This window comes from Mastigoproctus giganteus, chromosome 7 (genome assembly GCF_048544385.1).
Source record: "Mastigoproctus giganteus isolate SK-2022 chromosome 7, ASM4854438v1, whole genome shotgun sequence".
NCBI lineage: Eukaryota > Metazoa > Arthropoda > Arachnida > Uropygi > Thelyphonidae > Mastigoproctus > Mastigoproctus giganteus.
The window spans coordinates 27,004,888-27,024,206 of NC_143581.1; the positions used below are offsets into that span (position 1 = coordinate 27,004,888).

General features: G+C 37.2%; 1 protein-coding gene across 1 annotated transcript; it reads right to left on the reverse strand.

The window, feature by feature from the left end:
• Positions 1 to 6,833: 6,833 nt before the first annotated feature.
• On the reverse strand, positions 6,834 to 18,605 carry LOC150082747 (carboxypeptidase B-like). Its single transcript, XM_090378265.1, has 10 exons — positions 18,509 to 18,605; positions 18,179 to 18,254; positions 16,147 to 16,283; positions 13,628 to 13,724; positions 13,199 to 13,300; positions 11,465 to 11,674; positions 10,876 to 10,966; positions 9,704 to 9,906; positions 7,219 to 7,303; positions 6,834 to 7,024 (listed from the first exon to the last, which is right to left on the reverse strand). The coding sequence occupies exons 1-10, from the start codon at positions 18,595 to 18,597 to the stop codon at positions 6,837 to 6,839; spliced, it is 1,278 nt and encodes a 425-aa protein (XP_090234391.1). The 5' UTR covers positions 18,598 to 18,605; the 3' UTR covers positions 6,834 to 6,836.
• Between the last annotated feature and the right edge of the window lie 714 nt (positions 18,606 to 19,319).

A 19,319-nucleotide genomic window follows, 5' to 3' on the forward strand; every position in this document is an offset into this window, starting at 1 on the left:
TCTTCTTCTCCTCTCTTTTGAAGTCAATTTGTTTAATGTTGGGGGCGAAAGCCTTACCAATGTACAGACCTGATCCGTCATAAAATGGACTCAATTCGTTTCCCAGAGACAGCCTGGATTTGTCATCAAATGGACTCAACTAGGTGTGGAATGCGCACCAGGGATGTGGTCCATCTCGATTCAATTGCTTTCCACGGTTGTAAATGGATGATTGAGGATCTCAACTCTACTCTGAAATGCTTCTTTGATTACCATCGTTGTAGAGGATTATTACTCAACTGACCATAATGTTGCTCTGCAGCAATGGAGTTAATTAAAATTAGAAGAAATAATTAAAAGACTACAACCAGAAGCTGTTTCAGAAGCATTGATGGTCAAGGAGTAAGAGTACTAATCGAGTTTGGCAGCTCAGCCTTGAGCGAAACAACTTGGGGGTGGACGGATCCGAGTACGCTTGGTTGTTAATTACTTCAGGCAAGATAAGATGGGAACTTAATTCTATAAAGCCATAGTTTCTAGTTGCGATGTTATTAGGCAGGCAATAGAAAGCTGCCCCTTTAGCTCAATAGCCTCAATTATTCATGACCTTGGACTCCACGAAGAATCCAGAGTTCCGCAGGTGTGCTAGTCCATCGAATTTACCTCAGACGGATGGCGACGGATCCTGCAGCCAACAACTCTTTCTACCTGGCTGCCTCAATCAGGTTGAGATATGAAGAATTATCTGCTCAAAGAAGTACAAAAACTTCACTATTATGCTCCCTGCAATTATTCTCAGACCACTGTCTTGTGACAGGCCATTATCCCGCTGGGAGTAACATTTATAGATGGATAAACTGCACCAAGAAAATGTTCATCAACGGCGTGTTCTCAATTTTTTGCTTCAGTTCATCCAGAAGTACTGGGTTGTTGTATATTCTGCCCTCTGCAAAATAGACGTTCTTCTCATATAAACCCATATTACGCACGGTATTAATAAGTGATAGACTGTTTCTTAAATAATCACTGCCGTCACAATGAAACTGCCTTCTTTTGCCTGTGTAAAAATATCTCGCCCGTATCCAATAAGATTATATACTCTGTTGCCACAGTTACCAAACACATTACCCGAAGATTAACACTTCAAAACATGTCTTCACACAACTGTGTATGATGTGTTTGTGAATGGTCAAGTAAGGCTTGCAATTTAATGTCTGCATCAACTTCTGTGACAGTTCATGTGAAACTCGAAGGAACAGTAGTACTCGTGTTTGACTTGGCCATAGTTCGAACCCACTTTTAGTCAGTTTTTTTAGTCAGAACCCACTTTTTTTTTGGCTGACTTTTAGTCAGCCAAAAAAAAAGTTGCATATAATGTGGGTTCACCGAAACCAACACTGAGCAGTGGAAATTGTAAAATTCCTTTCTTGGTCTGACAAATCGCGATTCATGCAATTTCACCCTAATGAGAAGGGCACAATATGGCGAAAACAGCATGACCTCATGGACCCATTGTGGTAGGTGTGAAAAATGCAAACTGGCGTGGTGGTGGTGGTGGTGGTTGTCGTGCATCAGTAAGGGGAGTGCTTTCGTCTTGTATTTTGGGCTCTGTGATACCACAGGAGATCTGTAAATTGCTTTTGACCAAGCACATCTCTTCATGGCTGCATCTGCCACTGCGTTCTTTCAACAGGAAAATGAGCCATGTCGCAAGGCCTGAATTGTACAGCACTGGTTCCAGTAACAGAGTGTATTCATCGTATTGGAGTGGCCTTCCAGTTATTAGATCCAAATCCAGTATCTACTCTTAACCAACCCGTGCTATTGAACTTATAACTACATTTCTGGGGGCTGTCCTTCCACGCTCTCTAATTTATGGTAATGATAACGCGATTTATCTTGAAAATGTCTTTATTGCCTTATACAACGGGAGAGTCGCCACCTTATCCCTACTCGCAAAATTCCTCTATATCATTGACAAAACCAAAGTAGCCTATCTACATTGCCCACAGAACCTCATGTCGGACTGTGGAATTATCCCTAGATCTTTTTGATTGTCTATCAATTTGAATGTGGTTCCACCCAATTCATATATGACTGAGAATACTGCATATGCAATACCTTGAATTTATCAGCATGAAACCTAAATTTCCATTATTCAGGCCATCTTTTTATCCAGGTCTTGGAGTAGCATACCGGGAGGAACAGCAACCTGTGTATCATTAACAAATGTGTACATTAAACGTGACAGTCATCAACGGCCAAGCACTGAATCTCTACTAAAAATACTCTAAGAAGAGTAGTGGGCATTAATATCCACTATCTCTTGTCTGCCACTGAACCATTCTTTATAACAATGGCAATAACTTGCCTCTATTGCCACTCAGTATATGGATGCAAAAAATAATTTTTGAATCCATATACTTAGACATCTCAAATTAATTAACTAACTAAGATTAGCACACTGAACACCAGTGAAGATGAAGCACCACTTCAATGGAAGCATAATCCTTTTCTAAAATTAATCCATACTACTATTTTTCAATTTATCAATTTCTAAGTTAGAAGGCAAGACCATCCTACTCTAAAGCGCTTTCAACTTTAAGAAACGTTGAGTTTCATCTTCACACCTGTGGATGACACAAATAGCGGAGTTTAAAAAATTCTTTGCATGGCCTGAAGAATCCTGATTGCTGTGTCAAGCTATTTGAAGGACCAGCATATGGCGAAAATAGCTTCAATGGGGAGTGAAGTGCATTTGTCTCTGATTACCTGGAAACTGTTTTCGACTAGGCAAGTAGTGCAATACTAGGGCTACTCGTTACAAAGGCAAGTTTGCCCGTCTTAAAAATTAAGAACATTGCATTAAAGATGTAAGACTGTGTTCATATATTCATTAAAACAGACTCCTCTTTAAAATCAGACGGTGCCAGATTTTAAAGGATTTACTGGACTCCTCTGCTATGAAAGGGTTGGATCTTGAGGTTGCCTTTAGGATAAAGCCGAACAATACTCATCATTTCTTTTGATTATACCTTCCTCGACCTTATGTAATTACCTCGCAGTTCATGATGGGACCGTTGTAGAATATTTTAGAAAACCATTGACGATTAACAAGATCTAAGCGAACAAAAAGCTACCTTGCTTTGGGCAAAATTCTAAATCAGATATACAACTCTAATTGTGAATCTGGCTCCAAGAAGGTAGAATGTAACAACCCTTGCTAAAGTCTAACTGCTAGGAGCCATCCAACAATCTCACCTGAACACTGATCAGATTAGTCAATTTTAAAATTCCAGCACACAAAATTGGACACACTGCAAGAGATCGAGGAATGGTTTTCTCTCTGCGTCCCAGTAAGCATCTCTACACCCCTCTTGACATCGAAATATTGGCTGAAATGTGGAACAGTCTTGATTGTTGTAAACCTCTATTAGGAGCGACTGCAATAATAGCAAGCAATATTTATTAAATATATCTTGTGGTTAGTGTTTCGTAACAATAAAACCATTTTCAACAATCGTTTTCAATATGGCGACTGCATGCGTTTCATTTGCATAAATGACAATTTGGTAAATGGTTAATGTGCTATTTACACTGCGGATGCTCAAATATTGAAGTCCAGTGGCTTAATCTGCCTTAGAGAAATAAGAACGATAGAAAGCCATCACTAGTTGGATTGATTTTCGATTAGCAAGGTATTATGGTGTTCAATTTAAATTCCATGCTCGAAGTGAATTGAATTTAAATTCCGGTACGCCATTTATGTTTTCTCTTAAAACTTAAATGGTCACTTGAACGCCTACCTAATACCTGGTGGGGGACACTTTTTGCCCCTAATACAACCCATACGCGTCTTAGCATGGACTCCATAAGGTATTTCAGAATATCCTATTGTGTTGTAGTGCTACACATACATCGCACAACGTGTCCAATACTGCAAGCACATTTTCTGGTGGATGGGTGTAGCATCCAATGTCCTTTTTAAGTAGGTCCCAAAGGTGCTTGGGTTGAGATCAGGTGAGTTTGGCGACCATGAGAGGACGCACGCAGAAATCCTTGTTTGTTCCTGAAACAAGTTGGCAACCTACTAACGGAGCCTTGGGGCCTGGCGCGTTGTCTTGTTGTTAGAGGCTGGAGTTGGATGGATACACTGTCATCATTAAGGAGTGTATTTGGTCCGCAAAGACAGAATACATTTTACAGTCAACCATTTTTTTGATAATTCTTGTATAACCCCTATAAATGTCCATTATACCTGTCTGAAGTTTCTAGCTGTTTCATCGCATTCTATTGTATACCACAATACAAAATTTTGTCCCGCTTCATCATGGTTTCTACGTGTTCGATTAATTTTATTGAGCAGTGAATGTACAATTAAAATTATCTTAAATTTTATCAAGTATTTTAACAAGAGGCTTCGGATAATCCCTAAATTTTAGGGATAAAGTGGTCCCTAGTGGTCACAAGTGGTCTTTAGTGGTAACACGCAGACCAAATAGTTGTAAATTATACATCTTTTGATTATACCTTCCTGGACCGTATGTCATTACCTCGCAGTTTATGATGGAATCGTTGTACAATATTTTAGAAAACCTTTGACAATTAACAGGATCTAAGCGACCAAAAAGCTATCTCGCCCTAAGCAAAATTCTAAATCAGATATACAACTCTAATTGTGAATCTGGCTCCTAGCAGGTAGAATGTAACAACAATCCTCGCTAAACTCTAACTGTTAGGAGCCATCCAACAAGCTTACCTCAAAACTGATCAGATTAGACGACTTCCAAATTCCAGCACACGAAATTGGGCACACTGCAGCAGATCGTCGAATAGTTTTTTCTCCATCCAAGAAAGTATCTCTCTCTACACCCCTGTTGACATCGAAGTTGGCTGAAGTGTGAAACAATCTTGATTGTTGTAAACACTTATTAGAATCGAACGTAACAGTAACAAACACTATTTAATATATCTTGTGGTTAGTGTTTCGTAACAATAAAACCATTTTCAATATGGCGGTTGCATGAGTTTCATTTGCATAAATGAATATTTGGTAAATGCACTGCGGCTGCTCAAATATTGAAGTATTAGTGGCTTAATCTGACTTAGAAAATTAAGCACGATAGAAAGCAGTCACCAATGGGACTAATTTTAGATTAGCAAGGTGTTATGATGTGGAATTTAAATTCTAATATGGCACGAAATAAAAAGATTAGGGCCAATTACGATATCTGATACTGAAAAATTCAAAAATTTATGGTGTTTATGTATTGAAATATTGTTGACCATAAGTTGCGCCCCTGTTCACTGACATTGCATATGACGTGATGTGTTTATGAATATGATTGGTGTGTGATGTTTAGCGTTTCCACTCTGATTTTCAACTATTTGAAGGTAGCCTACACTTGCCTTCAAATTTTCATCGGAAAGGCGCCTCCAGTGGTTTCCGACATCTGCTGAAAGATAAAGAATGAAAATTTCATTCTTCAGTTCTATTTAATATATTTATTATCGCATGATTACTGTGCCAGTGTGCCTTCCCCCCCTCCCCAGTTTGTACAATGCAGCTAAATCTACCACTAATAGAACGAAGGTTCTATTAGTGGTAGATCATCTACTTCCATCTCTCGATAATAGTTCCTTCTTTCCATCAACTTACCTCGATATTGAACCACTATTTGAAGTATGCTGTTCGAAATAGTTCAGCCGAGAAACTCATCTAAAGATAGAAAATACTTCGATTTAAAATAAACAGAGGAATGCCTTTAAATATTACAAAGAGTTTGTTTTTTTTTTTATTTAGTGCAATATCAAGGCAACTTGTTGTGAAGGTGGTTAGCGCTCCGGGTCAATATCTACACCATTAAAGAGGATTTTCTTACTAGGATTAACCAAAATTCTGTTTAACAAGTTTAAGATTATCGGGACTATTATTTAGAAGAGTTGCCATAAATCAATCGTATCAATATATTTTTTTGCCAAAAAATGTACTATACAAAAGTAAATTTTTAAAATGTTACTGGGATACACATTTTTAAATTTGTCTTTTTGTTATAGTATGCCTACCAAGTATAAACACTTTTTTGTTGATTAATTTTCTCTGATAATGCATCAAAGTAGGCGAACTTTAATTATAGTCACCCTGTATAAATTGATATTCTCGGGACAAAATTCTATCCCATTTGAATCAAAAATCTGCGAGTATTTTCGAACTAGCTTGCCAATTCAAGATGGATTTTTTAAAAAAAGGTATTTTATTCCACGTAAATTACATTTTTTTTTCACAAATAATACATAAATTAGTTAATTGCTGTACTGGAACGAAATCAGATTTTTACTAACCTGAAGAATGGTTTATAACTGGAATTTTTAAAGATTATTTATTAATCCGAAATTGGATTTAAATAAATAAGAGTCAGAATTAATATCACATGGCTTTTCTCTTGATTTCCACATGCATCCATTGAATCAAAATCCTTTCATAACTGAAATGGCCTTATTTTTAATTGGTTACAACAGATCAAGATAGTTAAGTATGATGGAGAAACGCTTTTATCTTAATCAGCTGAAGAATAATTTTCAACGTTGTATTTCCACTACATCTATGTGCTTCTTTGTTATAAACAACCATTAACATGATGGAGAAATACTTTTCTCTTGATCAGCTGAAGAATAATTTTAAACATTGTATTTCCGACATCTACTGGCTTGGTCCCGAACCTATATGCTGGATTTTCATGTGGATTGTTGGGGGAACTCTGTTCGTAGTCTTTTTTTTTTCTTCTTCTTCTTCTTCTTCTTCTCTCTTTCGAGATGCATCCTTGAACAGAATGAGGAGCTTTTGAACAGGGAACTTCCTATGGATTTGTCTTAATATGTTGTGTTAAAGCTTTGACGCCTGCGAAGGTTTCTTGGGCAGTGGGTATAATTAGTGAGCTGGGCAGGAGGAATCCATAACGACCTTTATCTCGTAGTTCAACAGCAAAACTATATTTGGCTCCAGTGGCTTCATAAACCCAATCAGTAGAGGAACCAGTTGCCGGATCTGAAAAAATATATTTGACACCATATATTTGACATTCTGCATGGATATTTCATTTATTTTCTAGTTATGAAAATTATTATCAATTAAACCTGCAGCCAATCAGTATCTAGTAGGTGGTTGTGCCATTGAAAATCTGAATCTTAATTTTTACATAATAATTCATCCCAAAACCAGGAGCATCCAAGCGTACTTACAGATAACATGGGAAATTGTTCCAATGCGATAATCTTCCCAGTGAACAGATCGGATTGCATTAGTAACAACCTGCAAAGCCCTCATCTGAAACATAATTACAATGGCAGAAAATCATAAGGATTCATTGTCATAAGTTAAATTACAATTTGTAATACCGCACAAAATACACTACTCGACAAAATTAACAGAACACAGAAAACGTGGTGTAACTCGTGGTATAGTTCTGTTCTGTTCTCTGATAAGTCCCGTTTCAGCCTATACAAACAGATCCTAGCCATTATTTCATCTGGAGAAAACGAGGAATGCCGTACCATCCCTCCAACATCAAAGAAAGGGATACTTACGGGGAGGGAGTATTCTGTGTGAAGCGGAATAATGATCACCGGCCGCACCTCTCTCTCTTTGTTTTGATAGGAGTACCGCGACTGCGCAGAGGTACCGAGAACAGATCCTCGCACCTATGTACGACTTTTAAGGGGTGAGGTTGGCCCAGATTTTGTTTTCGTGTACGAACACCCCACTGCACGTACAGCTCAAGTGGTGGAGGAATATCTTGAAAGTATCTAACTACTGCCGTAGTCAGCACAATCACCAGATTTAAATCCAATCGAACATATGTGGGACGTCCTTGGGGGTCGCATTGCACGCCAACAGCCAACTTCTCGTCACTTTTTGAGCTAAGGTCTGCGCTAGTGGAAGAATGGGATTTGTTGCCACAGAATCTTACAGACACTCTTATATCGAGCATGGTTCATTGCTGTCAGGTCTGTTCAGCCGTTGGAGGGGATAATAGGGTGTACTGATGTCATGTGGCCATATTTTCAAGCGTCTTGTATCGACCTGTAATGTGACCTTATTGGTAATCCTTATACAACCCCTATAAATGTCCCTTATACCTGCCCAATGTTTCTCTCTGTCTCCTCATTTCATCGTTATTCTATGGTACACCACCATACCAAATTTTGTTCCACTTCATCGCAAGCTACACGAATGACACCACGTTTTCCATGTGTTCCGTTAATTTTGTCGAGCAGTGTAGTTTAATATTCCACTAATTTAAATTGCTGTTTTCGTTGATATCGATAAAACATTTTCAACCGTATGCACTTTAAATCCTTACAGAATATCGAATAATGTTTAATAACTGAATAAACTCATTTAAAAAAATTAATTTTATTAAATTTTTATTTTCTAAAGACAAAGAAGAACACTAACATAAAATAATAATCCTACTCTGGATATACCTGAATAAATAATCACATACAGTATCGTATACAGCGCAGGTATTGTGTGCCCTTGTGGTAACTCCTCTACACGATAATTGATAGTTCTAAAAATCAATAGTATTATTGCAAATTTTTTGGCTTTGGCATTTTCCTAGTCTGAAAACTCAGAACTAATTTTTGATAACAAGAAGGCAGTATTCTGGTTCATTCCTGGTCAGTTCAGTTACTGATTGCTGACATGTTGCGTTGGCCCTAAGCCGAAGTTGGAATATGGGTTATCGTGGCCAGCGACCGAACGGGTTTCGTTCCACTTCTGTCAACCACTCCAAAATTCCAGTGTTGATATTCCTAATCTGGAAAAATGTTGCCTAATCTGGAAAAATCCCAATTCACTGATAAGAGGACCAGAATATGGCTAAAATAGCAATAGTCCATTGACCGCTGCTGATGGTGGCTGTATAATTTTATTTCGTGTTTTCTTAGTGTACATTGGGCTCCCTTGATACCAGCGTAGAAACGTTCGGATGTCACAGATTTTTCAGTTCTTTGTTTCCGACGCATCTCTTTGTGGTTCACTGTATCCATCTGCCAATGAGTTCTTCCAACAGGATAATGCACTGTCACTAAACCAAAGATTTGCAAAACTGGTTCCAGAAACATGACAGTAAATTCAGCCGACTGCAACAGCCTTTCAGTCAGCAGATCTCAATCCCATTGAGCACCTGTGCGATGGGGTGGAATGAATTCTTCGAAGTACAGATTCGCAACTATGAAATTTGTTACATCTGTAGGAAGCAGCTGTGTCAACATGAGCCAACATCCCTATGGCACTTTTTCGGCACCTCATTAAATACATCCCACTGCGAATGTTCTGACTCCTAAAGAGGGACTCGCTATTAGGTAGATGTACTTATAAATAGGCCACAACTCAGTGCACATACACAAATTATTCGATGAGGAAAAGTCGAATCGAAGAAATTTTCAGCATTGAGCAAAATTTATATAAGGACTGTCGCCCAGTGGTCAAACGTTAGAAAGTAGCAACACACGTGCTTAATTTTATCATTAGTTCGAGCTCAAGTGACTGCCGCACACGGCACACTTGTTGAAATGATTAGATCTGTGGTGTCTTGGTTGGTTGGTTGTTGTAAGGTTTTAGGAGCGCCAGCTACTTAGGCCAATTGCGCTGTATATAGTATATCTGTAAATCGCGTGCTCGCTGTGGTCGATTTGCTGGACGAAAAGGAAGGGTGCTTACCATGTCGTTATAATCTTTGGGAACTGAATGGCTGTGTCCATAAGGACACATCCACAACTGAGAAAACGAATGCAGACTCAGATAAGCTTTCAACCTGTTTTTCACTTGAAGTATGCCATCACGAACAGCTCTGCTCTCGGCTTCCGAGAATGCATGTGTACCCCTGTAGATATCGGAACATTGATCGTTACTTGTTCCTACTCCTATAGGAGAAAATAAAATCAATTTTTACTATTTCGTTAAACATTTACATCAAGATAGAAAAACAGAAAATAAATCGATTCACCAGCAATAACAAGACTCAAACAAAATTATTCTATTAAAAATTAAGTCACTATTATTCTATTAAGCCAATATTGAGTCACTGGAGTCAAAAGTTCGTTTCAATGTATCAAGCTTGTACTTGCAGTACAATCTTTATAGTGGAGAAATGGCCTGAGATCGCAGAAACACGTAAAACACCTATTCAACTCGCGCTAATTCAGACTAACCACAGATAAACGGGTAATTCAGGTGTTACTCTGTCTAGATGAGTCACCGGACACGTTGCGACAAGTGTGAACTCGCTACAACTTCGCAATTTCAAGATAAAAAGTTTCTACCTAACTTTTTGATCACACCTCTTATATGAATTAATTTGAGTTATGGTCTAAGCGTGAAGTAGCATGTGTCACACTGTTACACCATTCTGTAAAAATAGTGCAATATTGCATCACTTTGCTGAAATATTATAGAGGTATTGCATCATCTTGTTTTTAAAATCCACCTGCTGCTATCTTCATTTTAACCAATAAATTTCACCAATAAACCTTCATTACAGGTTTCATAATAAAACTCCATATCATATTGTATTCAGAGATGATCTAGTAGATGATTTTTTCCTTATGATCTAGTAGTGCCACACTACATACCGTACTATCTCTTGACTTCAGTTTCAAAAGATTTCTCATTTTTTGACTAGTGAGTGTATAATACCATTATAATGAATAAAAATTTATTACTTCTAAAACTATAACGTTATTTGCTCAGCCGACAAATGAAGATCAAACAGTTTTTATATACTTTTCAAGTTGATATGAATATTCATAGAATATTTGGACCATCAGGCCGAAATTTATAAGCGGATTCAGAGAAAGTGAAATAAAACTGTTTCAAGATTATCATGAAATTACCTCCAAATTGTACATCGAAGTTTCTGTTTGGATCCACTCCCCTACACCATTGACGTGAAGATCGGACGGTATTCTTCCTCCACATTCGATTCTATTGCAAAATAATCAGTATAAATATGCCATTTAATGAAACTTCAGCAAAAGAGTAATGGATAATAATTTAATCAAAATAATGAGCAATAATAAAGGAACTTTTTCGTGATGTTCAATCGCAAACTGATAATAAATAATCCTTATTTGAATGTATCATAGCCTATAAGTAATAAACGAAATTTATAGAATAACAAATTTCTTCCCCGTTCTTGGACACAGTATATAAATATATATACACTAACCTCCGAAATGTATCAGGGACACCGTCGGTTTCACGTTGATATCAAGTTTGGAATAGATAATTAATATCTATCTATTGATTTTTTGTCCTTTTTATTATATAGATAAAAATCGATTAAAAATAAGTGAAAATTAAATAAGGCATTTGAAATATTCATTTTAAATCTCCAGAAATAACATCTAAATTCTAAACATTTAACATCTAAACATCTACCCCTTTAAAATGCTTTAGCGAAAAATATGAAAATCGACTCACAGTGGACCATGTGTATTTATAACCATCAGGGTTGATCACCGGATAGATTTGCCATTCAAAAGTGTCCACGAGATCCTTAATTTCACTGTTGTTCTGATAACCAGATATTAGTTGATCGATAATATACATGGCTGTAGCAGGAGCAACCCATTCACGACTATGGATTCCAGCGTCTATCCAAATGACTGGCTTGTTGGCACCTGAACCAATCTACAAGCAAAAATTTTAATACTATTTTATAATAAAGTACTGTACACAAAATGATCTTGTTCATTTTCAAATGATGCAAGATATTTAAAGAGCGAGTAATAAATCAAATACGCTGGTCGTTTGAAAAGCTCTTGGCTGAATATGAAGGGTGTGTTTTTTTTTAAGAAGTCAAGTAACGTCACTTTTCAGAATAGTCTCCTTTGTAGTCAATACACTTTTGCTACCGATACTGCAATGCTTTGATTTCAGCTACGAAGAAAGTTTTCTCTTGGGCCTCCAGGAATGCATCTACTGCAGCAGTGACATCACTGTGGGTGGAGAATGGATGCCAGACAGGTATATTTTCAAACTAGGTAAAAGATGAAAGTCCGATGGTGCTAGATCTGCTGAATATGGGGATGGTCCAAGATTTCAAAGTCGCATTCATGCAGTGCAGCCATGGCAATGACTGACTTGTGAGCAGGGGCTTTGTCCTGATGGAATAAGATTCTTTTACTGAGTTTTCCTTGTCATTTCTCTTTGATGCTTTCACGCAAATGTCTCACAAGGTCTGCGTAATATATCCTATGACCGTCTGGCCTTTCTGACGGTAATCTACTAGCAATATTCCATCAGTATCCCAAAAAAACCGACAACGTCACCTTGCCAGCAGAGGGAATTGACTTGCCTTTCTCTGGAGGGATAGAAGAGTTGTGTTTCCACCGTTTGAACTGCTCCTTTGTCTCTGGCTGAAAGTGATGGACCCACGTCTCATCCATGGTCACAAACCTTGCAAAGAAATTTGCTGTATCTGCTTGAAAACAATGCAAATGTTCACTTGACTTGTTAACTCTTGTGCGTATTCGCGTACACTTTTTTCATAGCGAAAACCTGTTATTATATGATACACACGTTCAGATGAGATTCCCAAGACTGGCAATGTACCGAACTGTCACTCGTCGATCCCCAACGTTGTAACCATATTCTCATGAATTGCCTCTGGCGTTAGACACTTTTTCCCAAATATTGGATGACTGCACTGTGACTGACGTTGTCGATCTTACTTCATTCCCACAACTTTGTTGACTTCAGGATGTTGACTTCAGGACTTTCTGTACTTCAGGAGCTGTAATTAAAAAAAAGTGTTGTATATTAAGTATAGAAATTTTTAACACTGTACCATTACACGTTCATACTCAGGCCATGAACTTCAAACGTCTTACCACAGATACCAAAGCCTATAAAAATTGTAACTGGTTTATGCGGTTTTGTTAAAACATCACACATTCAAGAAACAGTACCCAAGAAAAGAATCCGTTCTATCCTTTGTGCAAGATCAAAAGACAGAAAATATGATGCCTACTGCAGCAGATGTAAAAATTATGTATGTCCTTATATATAACTATTATAAGTTGTAAGTCGAGGAGAGTTGTAGAAACCCATTGAATTCGTGAATCTTTGTATATTCTCTGAGTTATTATCTATTTTCTTTCCTTCGAGTGTAAACGTATCTATTGTAGTACTTATGGAAATACTGGAACTTACCTTCAATCCTCGAATTCCATTTCCTTCAGTTGTGGTTCCAATAGTGGCAAGAGTTGCAATATTACTGTGTTTGGAACTAACACCAGAAAGGTACGTCATGATCTAAAATGAAATATAAAGCATTCTGTGGTAAGAGGTAAACAAAACGGTTGTATTAGAATCCATTAATATCATTCCAGGAAAAGTTAAAATCTATCTGGGAGTTGAATATACGAACAGATTTCCAACCACTGTCATATAAACACACAAATATCATTTTAAAGTTCTCGTATCAAATTGAAAGAAAATAAAAAATAAAATGAAACTCTGATACCATCCATTTTCTTCGGCCCAGTTGGATTATGGTAACTTTCGGCTTTAGCGTTCTCAATTTAACAATAAATATCAAGTTCCTTGAAAATAAAGTTTGTTATTTAAATAAAAACTTACTTCATCATAACTGTGATAGCTATTAAAGGAGTATAGAAACCACTGCGGAACAACATTAGCAATTCGGATATTGTCTACGGTTTCTTGGTCTATCCATCTGAAAACAAAGTAATTGCACAGCTCAGAAATAATGCAAATGATCCTTTTATAAAATACAATCATTCTTTAACAGAAAGAAAATTTTATCGATTAACTGATATACTTATCTCATGCGCTTAGTTAAGAAAAACGACAGGTGGCAGTAGCAATAGGTCGACAGTGGATGCACCCTGCCATACCATTAATATCCGGACCCCCTTTTGATAGTTCCTCACAACGTACCTAAACACCACGTGTCAGACACAACTATACATATGCTCGTAGGACGTTTAGGGCATAGTAGTATGACTGTGAATGTAAGATGTCAAGAGTTAAAAGACTTACAGCGCGGAATGATAATAGGGTGTCACATAAGAAATCAGTGTGTACGTGACATTCATATGCCACTGAAGATTCCCAGGTCGATGATCAGTGATGTGATCTGCAAATGGAAGCGGACTGCTGCCTAAATAACCTGGAAAACCTCCAAAGCTGATGGAACGTTGCAAGAGAGTCCTACAAAGAATTGTCCGCTCCGAACACAGGTTGACGTTCTTGCAGCACACAGACCGTCAGTGAGAAGATTGGAACTCTTGTAACCACCAGTACAGTGCGCAGGACGTTGCATTATATGGGTTAACACAATAGAGCAGCCGTCCACAAGCCGCTAATCACCCCGACTAATGCCAGACGTCTTCTGTAAGGCCTGCCACTCTTAGACCAAAGACTAATGGAAAGACGTGCTTAGAATGAAGATTCATAGTACTTGGGCTACCGGTCTGGCGGTCGTGTCTGGGTGTAGAGAATGCCTGGATATAGCTATCTGCTGGACCACATCGTCCGGAGAATGAAGTTTGTCGGAGGCAGCGTGATGGTCTGGTGATGTTTTTCATGGTTTGGCCTGGGACCATTAGTTGGTTCGGACAAAACTATGATTTCCGAGATCTATCTAGGCGTCTTGGACAATAATTCGTTATATAGGTTGTAGAAGCACATCGGGGAAGGCTCATTCCTGTATCAGAAGCACAAGCTCCAAAGCTGGACTGGCCAGCCCACAGCTCTGAACTCAATCGCATATAGAACTTCTGAGATTAATTGTATTGGGTGTTTGTAAAGAGAGACTTCCCAAAAAGACATATCTGAAGTGATTGTCACTTAGAAGGTCGAGGACATTTGCAACAAACTGGTGGAGTGTTTTCCACGGAGATTATATGCTGCTATAAAGGCTAAAATTTTCGTCACATGTTATTAGCTTTCCTATAATATTTGTAGATACTTAGGTGTCCGGATATTACTAACAAAAAGAAGTGTATCTAAGGCAACCTGAACTGAAAGCACTTACAAAAAATTAACTCCGGTTCAGTGAGGAAATTGAAACTTAAAATTTTAAGATTATGAATTAAAAACTTAAAAAATAGTTTTGAATATTAGAAAAATATGTTCCTAATATGGCATATCAGAAACGTTTTATTAAAAAAAGTTTTATTAAAAAGGCCAATGAGAGGACAAAAAAACAAACAAACTTATTCACTTGAGTCTAAGAATATACTGATAGTTTTGCATTTAGCATTTGGAAAAGGAAATTAAAAATTAATAAAGCTTAATAGGGTATGTTGGGTACACTTATTTATCTGTAAGTTTTGTAGCTAAGAGTATGAAATTTTTATATTTGCGAAATGGTAATCATTTCCTTGCATTACTGAGTTTAAGACAAAATGGGCTTTTTCACAAAGTGGCTGAGCTAGTCGGTCTTAGGCAAGGGTAGCATGGTTTTTTCCCTACTGGAAACTCTGGTTTTTCGTTCAGCAAACAGAAAATCGACCACAGAACACGCAATTTACAGAAAGTATACACAGAGCAATACGGCCTTAGTTGCCATAGGCTTTCCTGGAGGCTTGTGCATACTGCCAATAAAACTTCTTATCTGCCCATATTGTAACTCCCAGATCCCTTTCCTCCTCTACTGTTTTTAATTCAACCTCACCAAGTGTATAATTTATTTGTGGGTTGCTGTTCCCCTTACATTTTGCTGCATTAAAACACCTTTTCTGACCATTCTCGAAACCTGTTTTAGTTATCCTGAAGGAGGGCTGCTTTTGATACGCTAGTACCATGAGTGGGTTGAAGGTTGGGAGGCAAGAGACACTTTCTGTACGGTAAAGAAAGTAAATGAAGTAGGTTAATGTTCCCTGTTTCCTCTTCAGTAACTCGACTTATGTTCGTCTCATTTACCTTATCTACTTCCAGCGCCCGAAGAACATGCGTTTCCTTAAAACATCTCTTATATAAAAAGGCCCTATGTATGATTTTAAACACTCAGATAAGAACAGTAATTGAAAGAGTTTTCATTTTTAACTCGAAAGAGAACAATGCAGAATTCCATTCATAAGAAAATTTTGTAAAATGTGTTAACTCTTAAGTATTAAATACACGATGCTTACTCTTGGAGGTTTTCAGTGGAAACCGAATAATAGATTCCTTTAGACTTCAATTTGTCTTCTACTCTTTTAGAAACCGTCGGGCTTAAGCGTAAATTAATCTTCTCAAATAAAGCGTGCGGTTCACTCCAGAAGTCAACCTGTTATGAAATACAAACAAAAATGCATTAATTAAGTTGATGGAGATTACGTTTCACATTTTAAAAAAATCTTTAAACTATTGCAAATATCAAAATCGTTTATATTTATACACATTACATTCTTAATGATGGTTTACATACAGTACATGCTATAATAAGGAGATATGCTATAAAACAAGTTGAGATTACTGGAAAGGCTCTAAGATGGATTACTGGGTGGCTGCTGGGAAGAAGCCAGAGGGTTGCGATTAATGGATATTATTCAGATTGGTGTAACATCAGAAGTGGGGTCACTCAAGGATCGGTTCTTAGACCATTGTTGTTTTTCATGTTCATAAACAACATCGATGGGATAGAAAGCATGATGTCAAAATTTGCAGACGATGTATAGCTTGGGAGAGACAATTATGATCAGTACCAAGCAGCGCTCCTTCAGGATGACTTGAACAGCTTCAAGGATGGTCATTAAAGTGGCAGCTAAGTTTTAAAATAGCAAAATGCAAGTCTATTCCCCTAGGCCTTACACTTGGGGAATAGACCTCAAAATAATTACACACACAGGGTGGGTTGAATTAAAAACAATAGAGGAAGAAAGCGATCTTGGAGTTACAGGCTTGGAGTTGTGTAAACAGGCTGCCAGGAAAGCCCACTGTGTCCTATTGATAATTTATAGAATAATTTCCTATAGAGATAGAAAGGTCATAATCCCATTGTGCAAGGCGATTGCAAGACCGCATTTGGAATACTATGTTCAAGTATGGAGACCTCATCGGAAAAAAAAGACATCGAGCTCCTTGAACGAGTCCAAAGACGGGCAACTCCCATGATGAGATCGGCAAAAGGGCGACCGTACGAGGAATGACTTCGATTATGTTGGCTATAGAGCTTGGCAACCAGGCACCCCCAGAGGGAACCTGATTGAGGTTTAGAAAGCTGTGAGAGGAGTTAGTAAAATGGATGAAGGTGAAATTTTCACTATTATAGAAAATTCCGGAATTCTAGGTCATAAATTCAAATTATAGCGGTTATGGTTTAGATTAGATCAGAGGTTACGGTTTAGATTCGATTTTTGCCGATCTCATCATGCGAATCGACCTTCTTTGGACCCTTTCAAGAAACTCATTGTCTCTTTTCAGATGAGTCTCCATTCTTCGACGCAGTATTCCAAATCAGGTTTTACAATTTCCTTGCACAATGGGATTATGACCTTCATGTCTCTGCAGGAAATTGCACACGCTCAGAGAACTTCATATTATAACTCCCAGATCCTTTTCTTCCTCTGCAGTTTTTAATTCAACTCCATCAAAAGTATATGTAATTGCTATTTCAAGTGAAACGACTTGCATAACTCAAATTTAGTGACCATTTTTGAAGTCTTTTCAAGTCATCCTCAAGGAGTGCTGCTTGGCGCTGATCATTAACCACTCTCCAAATCTTTACATCATCTGCAAATTTTGGCATCACACCCTCTATCCCTTCGTCGATGTGTCGTTTATGAAAATCAGAAACAACAATGGTTTCTGATTTTCGACCTTGGAGAGCCCCACTTCTGATGCTACGCCAATCTGAGAATATATATTAATCACTACTCTCTGACTTTTGCCCTGTAGCCATCCCTGCGAATCATATTACGCTCCTTCCAGTAATCCGAATCAGTTCAAACTTGTACAGTAACCTCTCACGAGGGACTGAGTCAATCTGCCAGTATCAATGTACATCGTACTCTGTACAAATGTACAACGAAATCTGCCAGTATCCTATATAACACAGTTTTCCTATACTAAATGTTGTAATTACCAGTATATGGCATATTCTTTAATAAAACTTATAAGAACAGCTTCTAAACTTATAAAAAACTTTCTTTTTATTCAAGAAAAACAGATGGATTTTCTTACTTCATTATCCTTCCTGAGATCTTGAAGTATACGCAGTTGATTTTCACTGCTGGCAAAGGCTCCAATTATTTTATGCCTGAAAAGATAATGTGGCTATTTTAATATAAATAAAATAAAATATTTATATTGCGAAAAAAAAGATCATAATTCATAATTCCATCGTTATTATATTTTGTTTGATTATATACGAGTTGTGAAAAAAAACTACCCGAATTGTATTTTTAAAAAATAACATTTTTAACGCAATCCAAGAACTATTTGACCACACCTCTTATTTACCAACGTTCTGATTTCAATTTGAATAATGAATTAATTTAATAAACACCTTACCCTGTAAAATTTACTTTTTCGGATGCCTCTGCACCCATAACCACAAAGAGGATCCCAAGTACATTCGAGATGGTCGAAATGGTCTCCATGTTTAACCCTTTTTGTTGCTTAAGTCAGAAATAGGAAAAAAACAAAAATAAAGTAAGTAATTGTTTATAAATAATATTATCACTATAAAAACCAAATTGGAACTTAAGAAGTATAATCTTTTGTTCATTCAAGTCAAGTAATTCTATAAAGCTTATTGAAAGCGTTTTAAGTAATGCGAATACTTAATCACTACTCTATTTAAGTAATGCGAATACTTAATCACTCTCTATTTAAGAAGGTAAGATGAAGAAGAGGTATTTTATAACTTCAAATTAGTACGTAACATCTGGGATTGCTTAATAATTTGTACCTAATACAGTATTAATCTATTATCTGTTGTTGACAGGATGTCAACGGAATTAGGCTTAACGTCAGATTCACCATATTTCTTTTTCTTTATAGTCTACGCTTAGCACGATAATTTGCACTATTTTCGGAAATATCTGCACTACCAAAAGGACGGACTGGTAATCCTCTGATCTGCAATTTTTTATGCCCCGGATGAACGTTAACACCTTTTAGAAGAACAGATGAAGATGAAACGTTAATTGGAGATATCCACAGTTCAGAAAGTTTGTTTTATTTTAGCAGAAAATCCTTAATAAAATAATTAATATGTCCACATCCACAAGTTAGACAACAAATTAAACTTCATCAGGAACTACAGGACAGTTAAAATACAACTAAAATTCGTGGCACATGCACTAAGTGGTCACTTTAT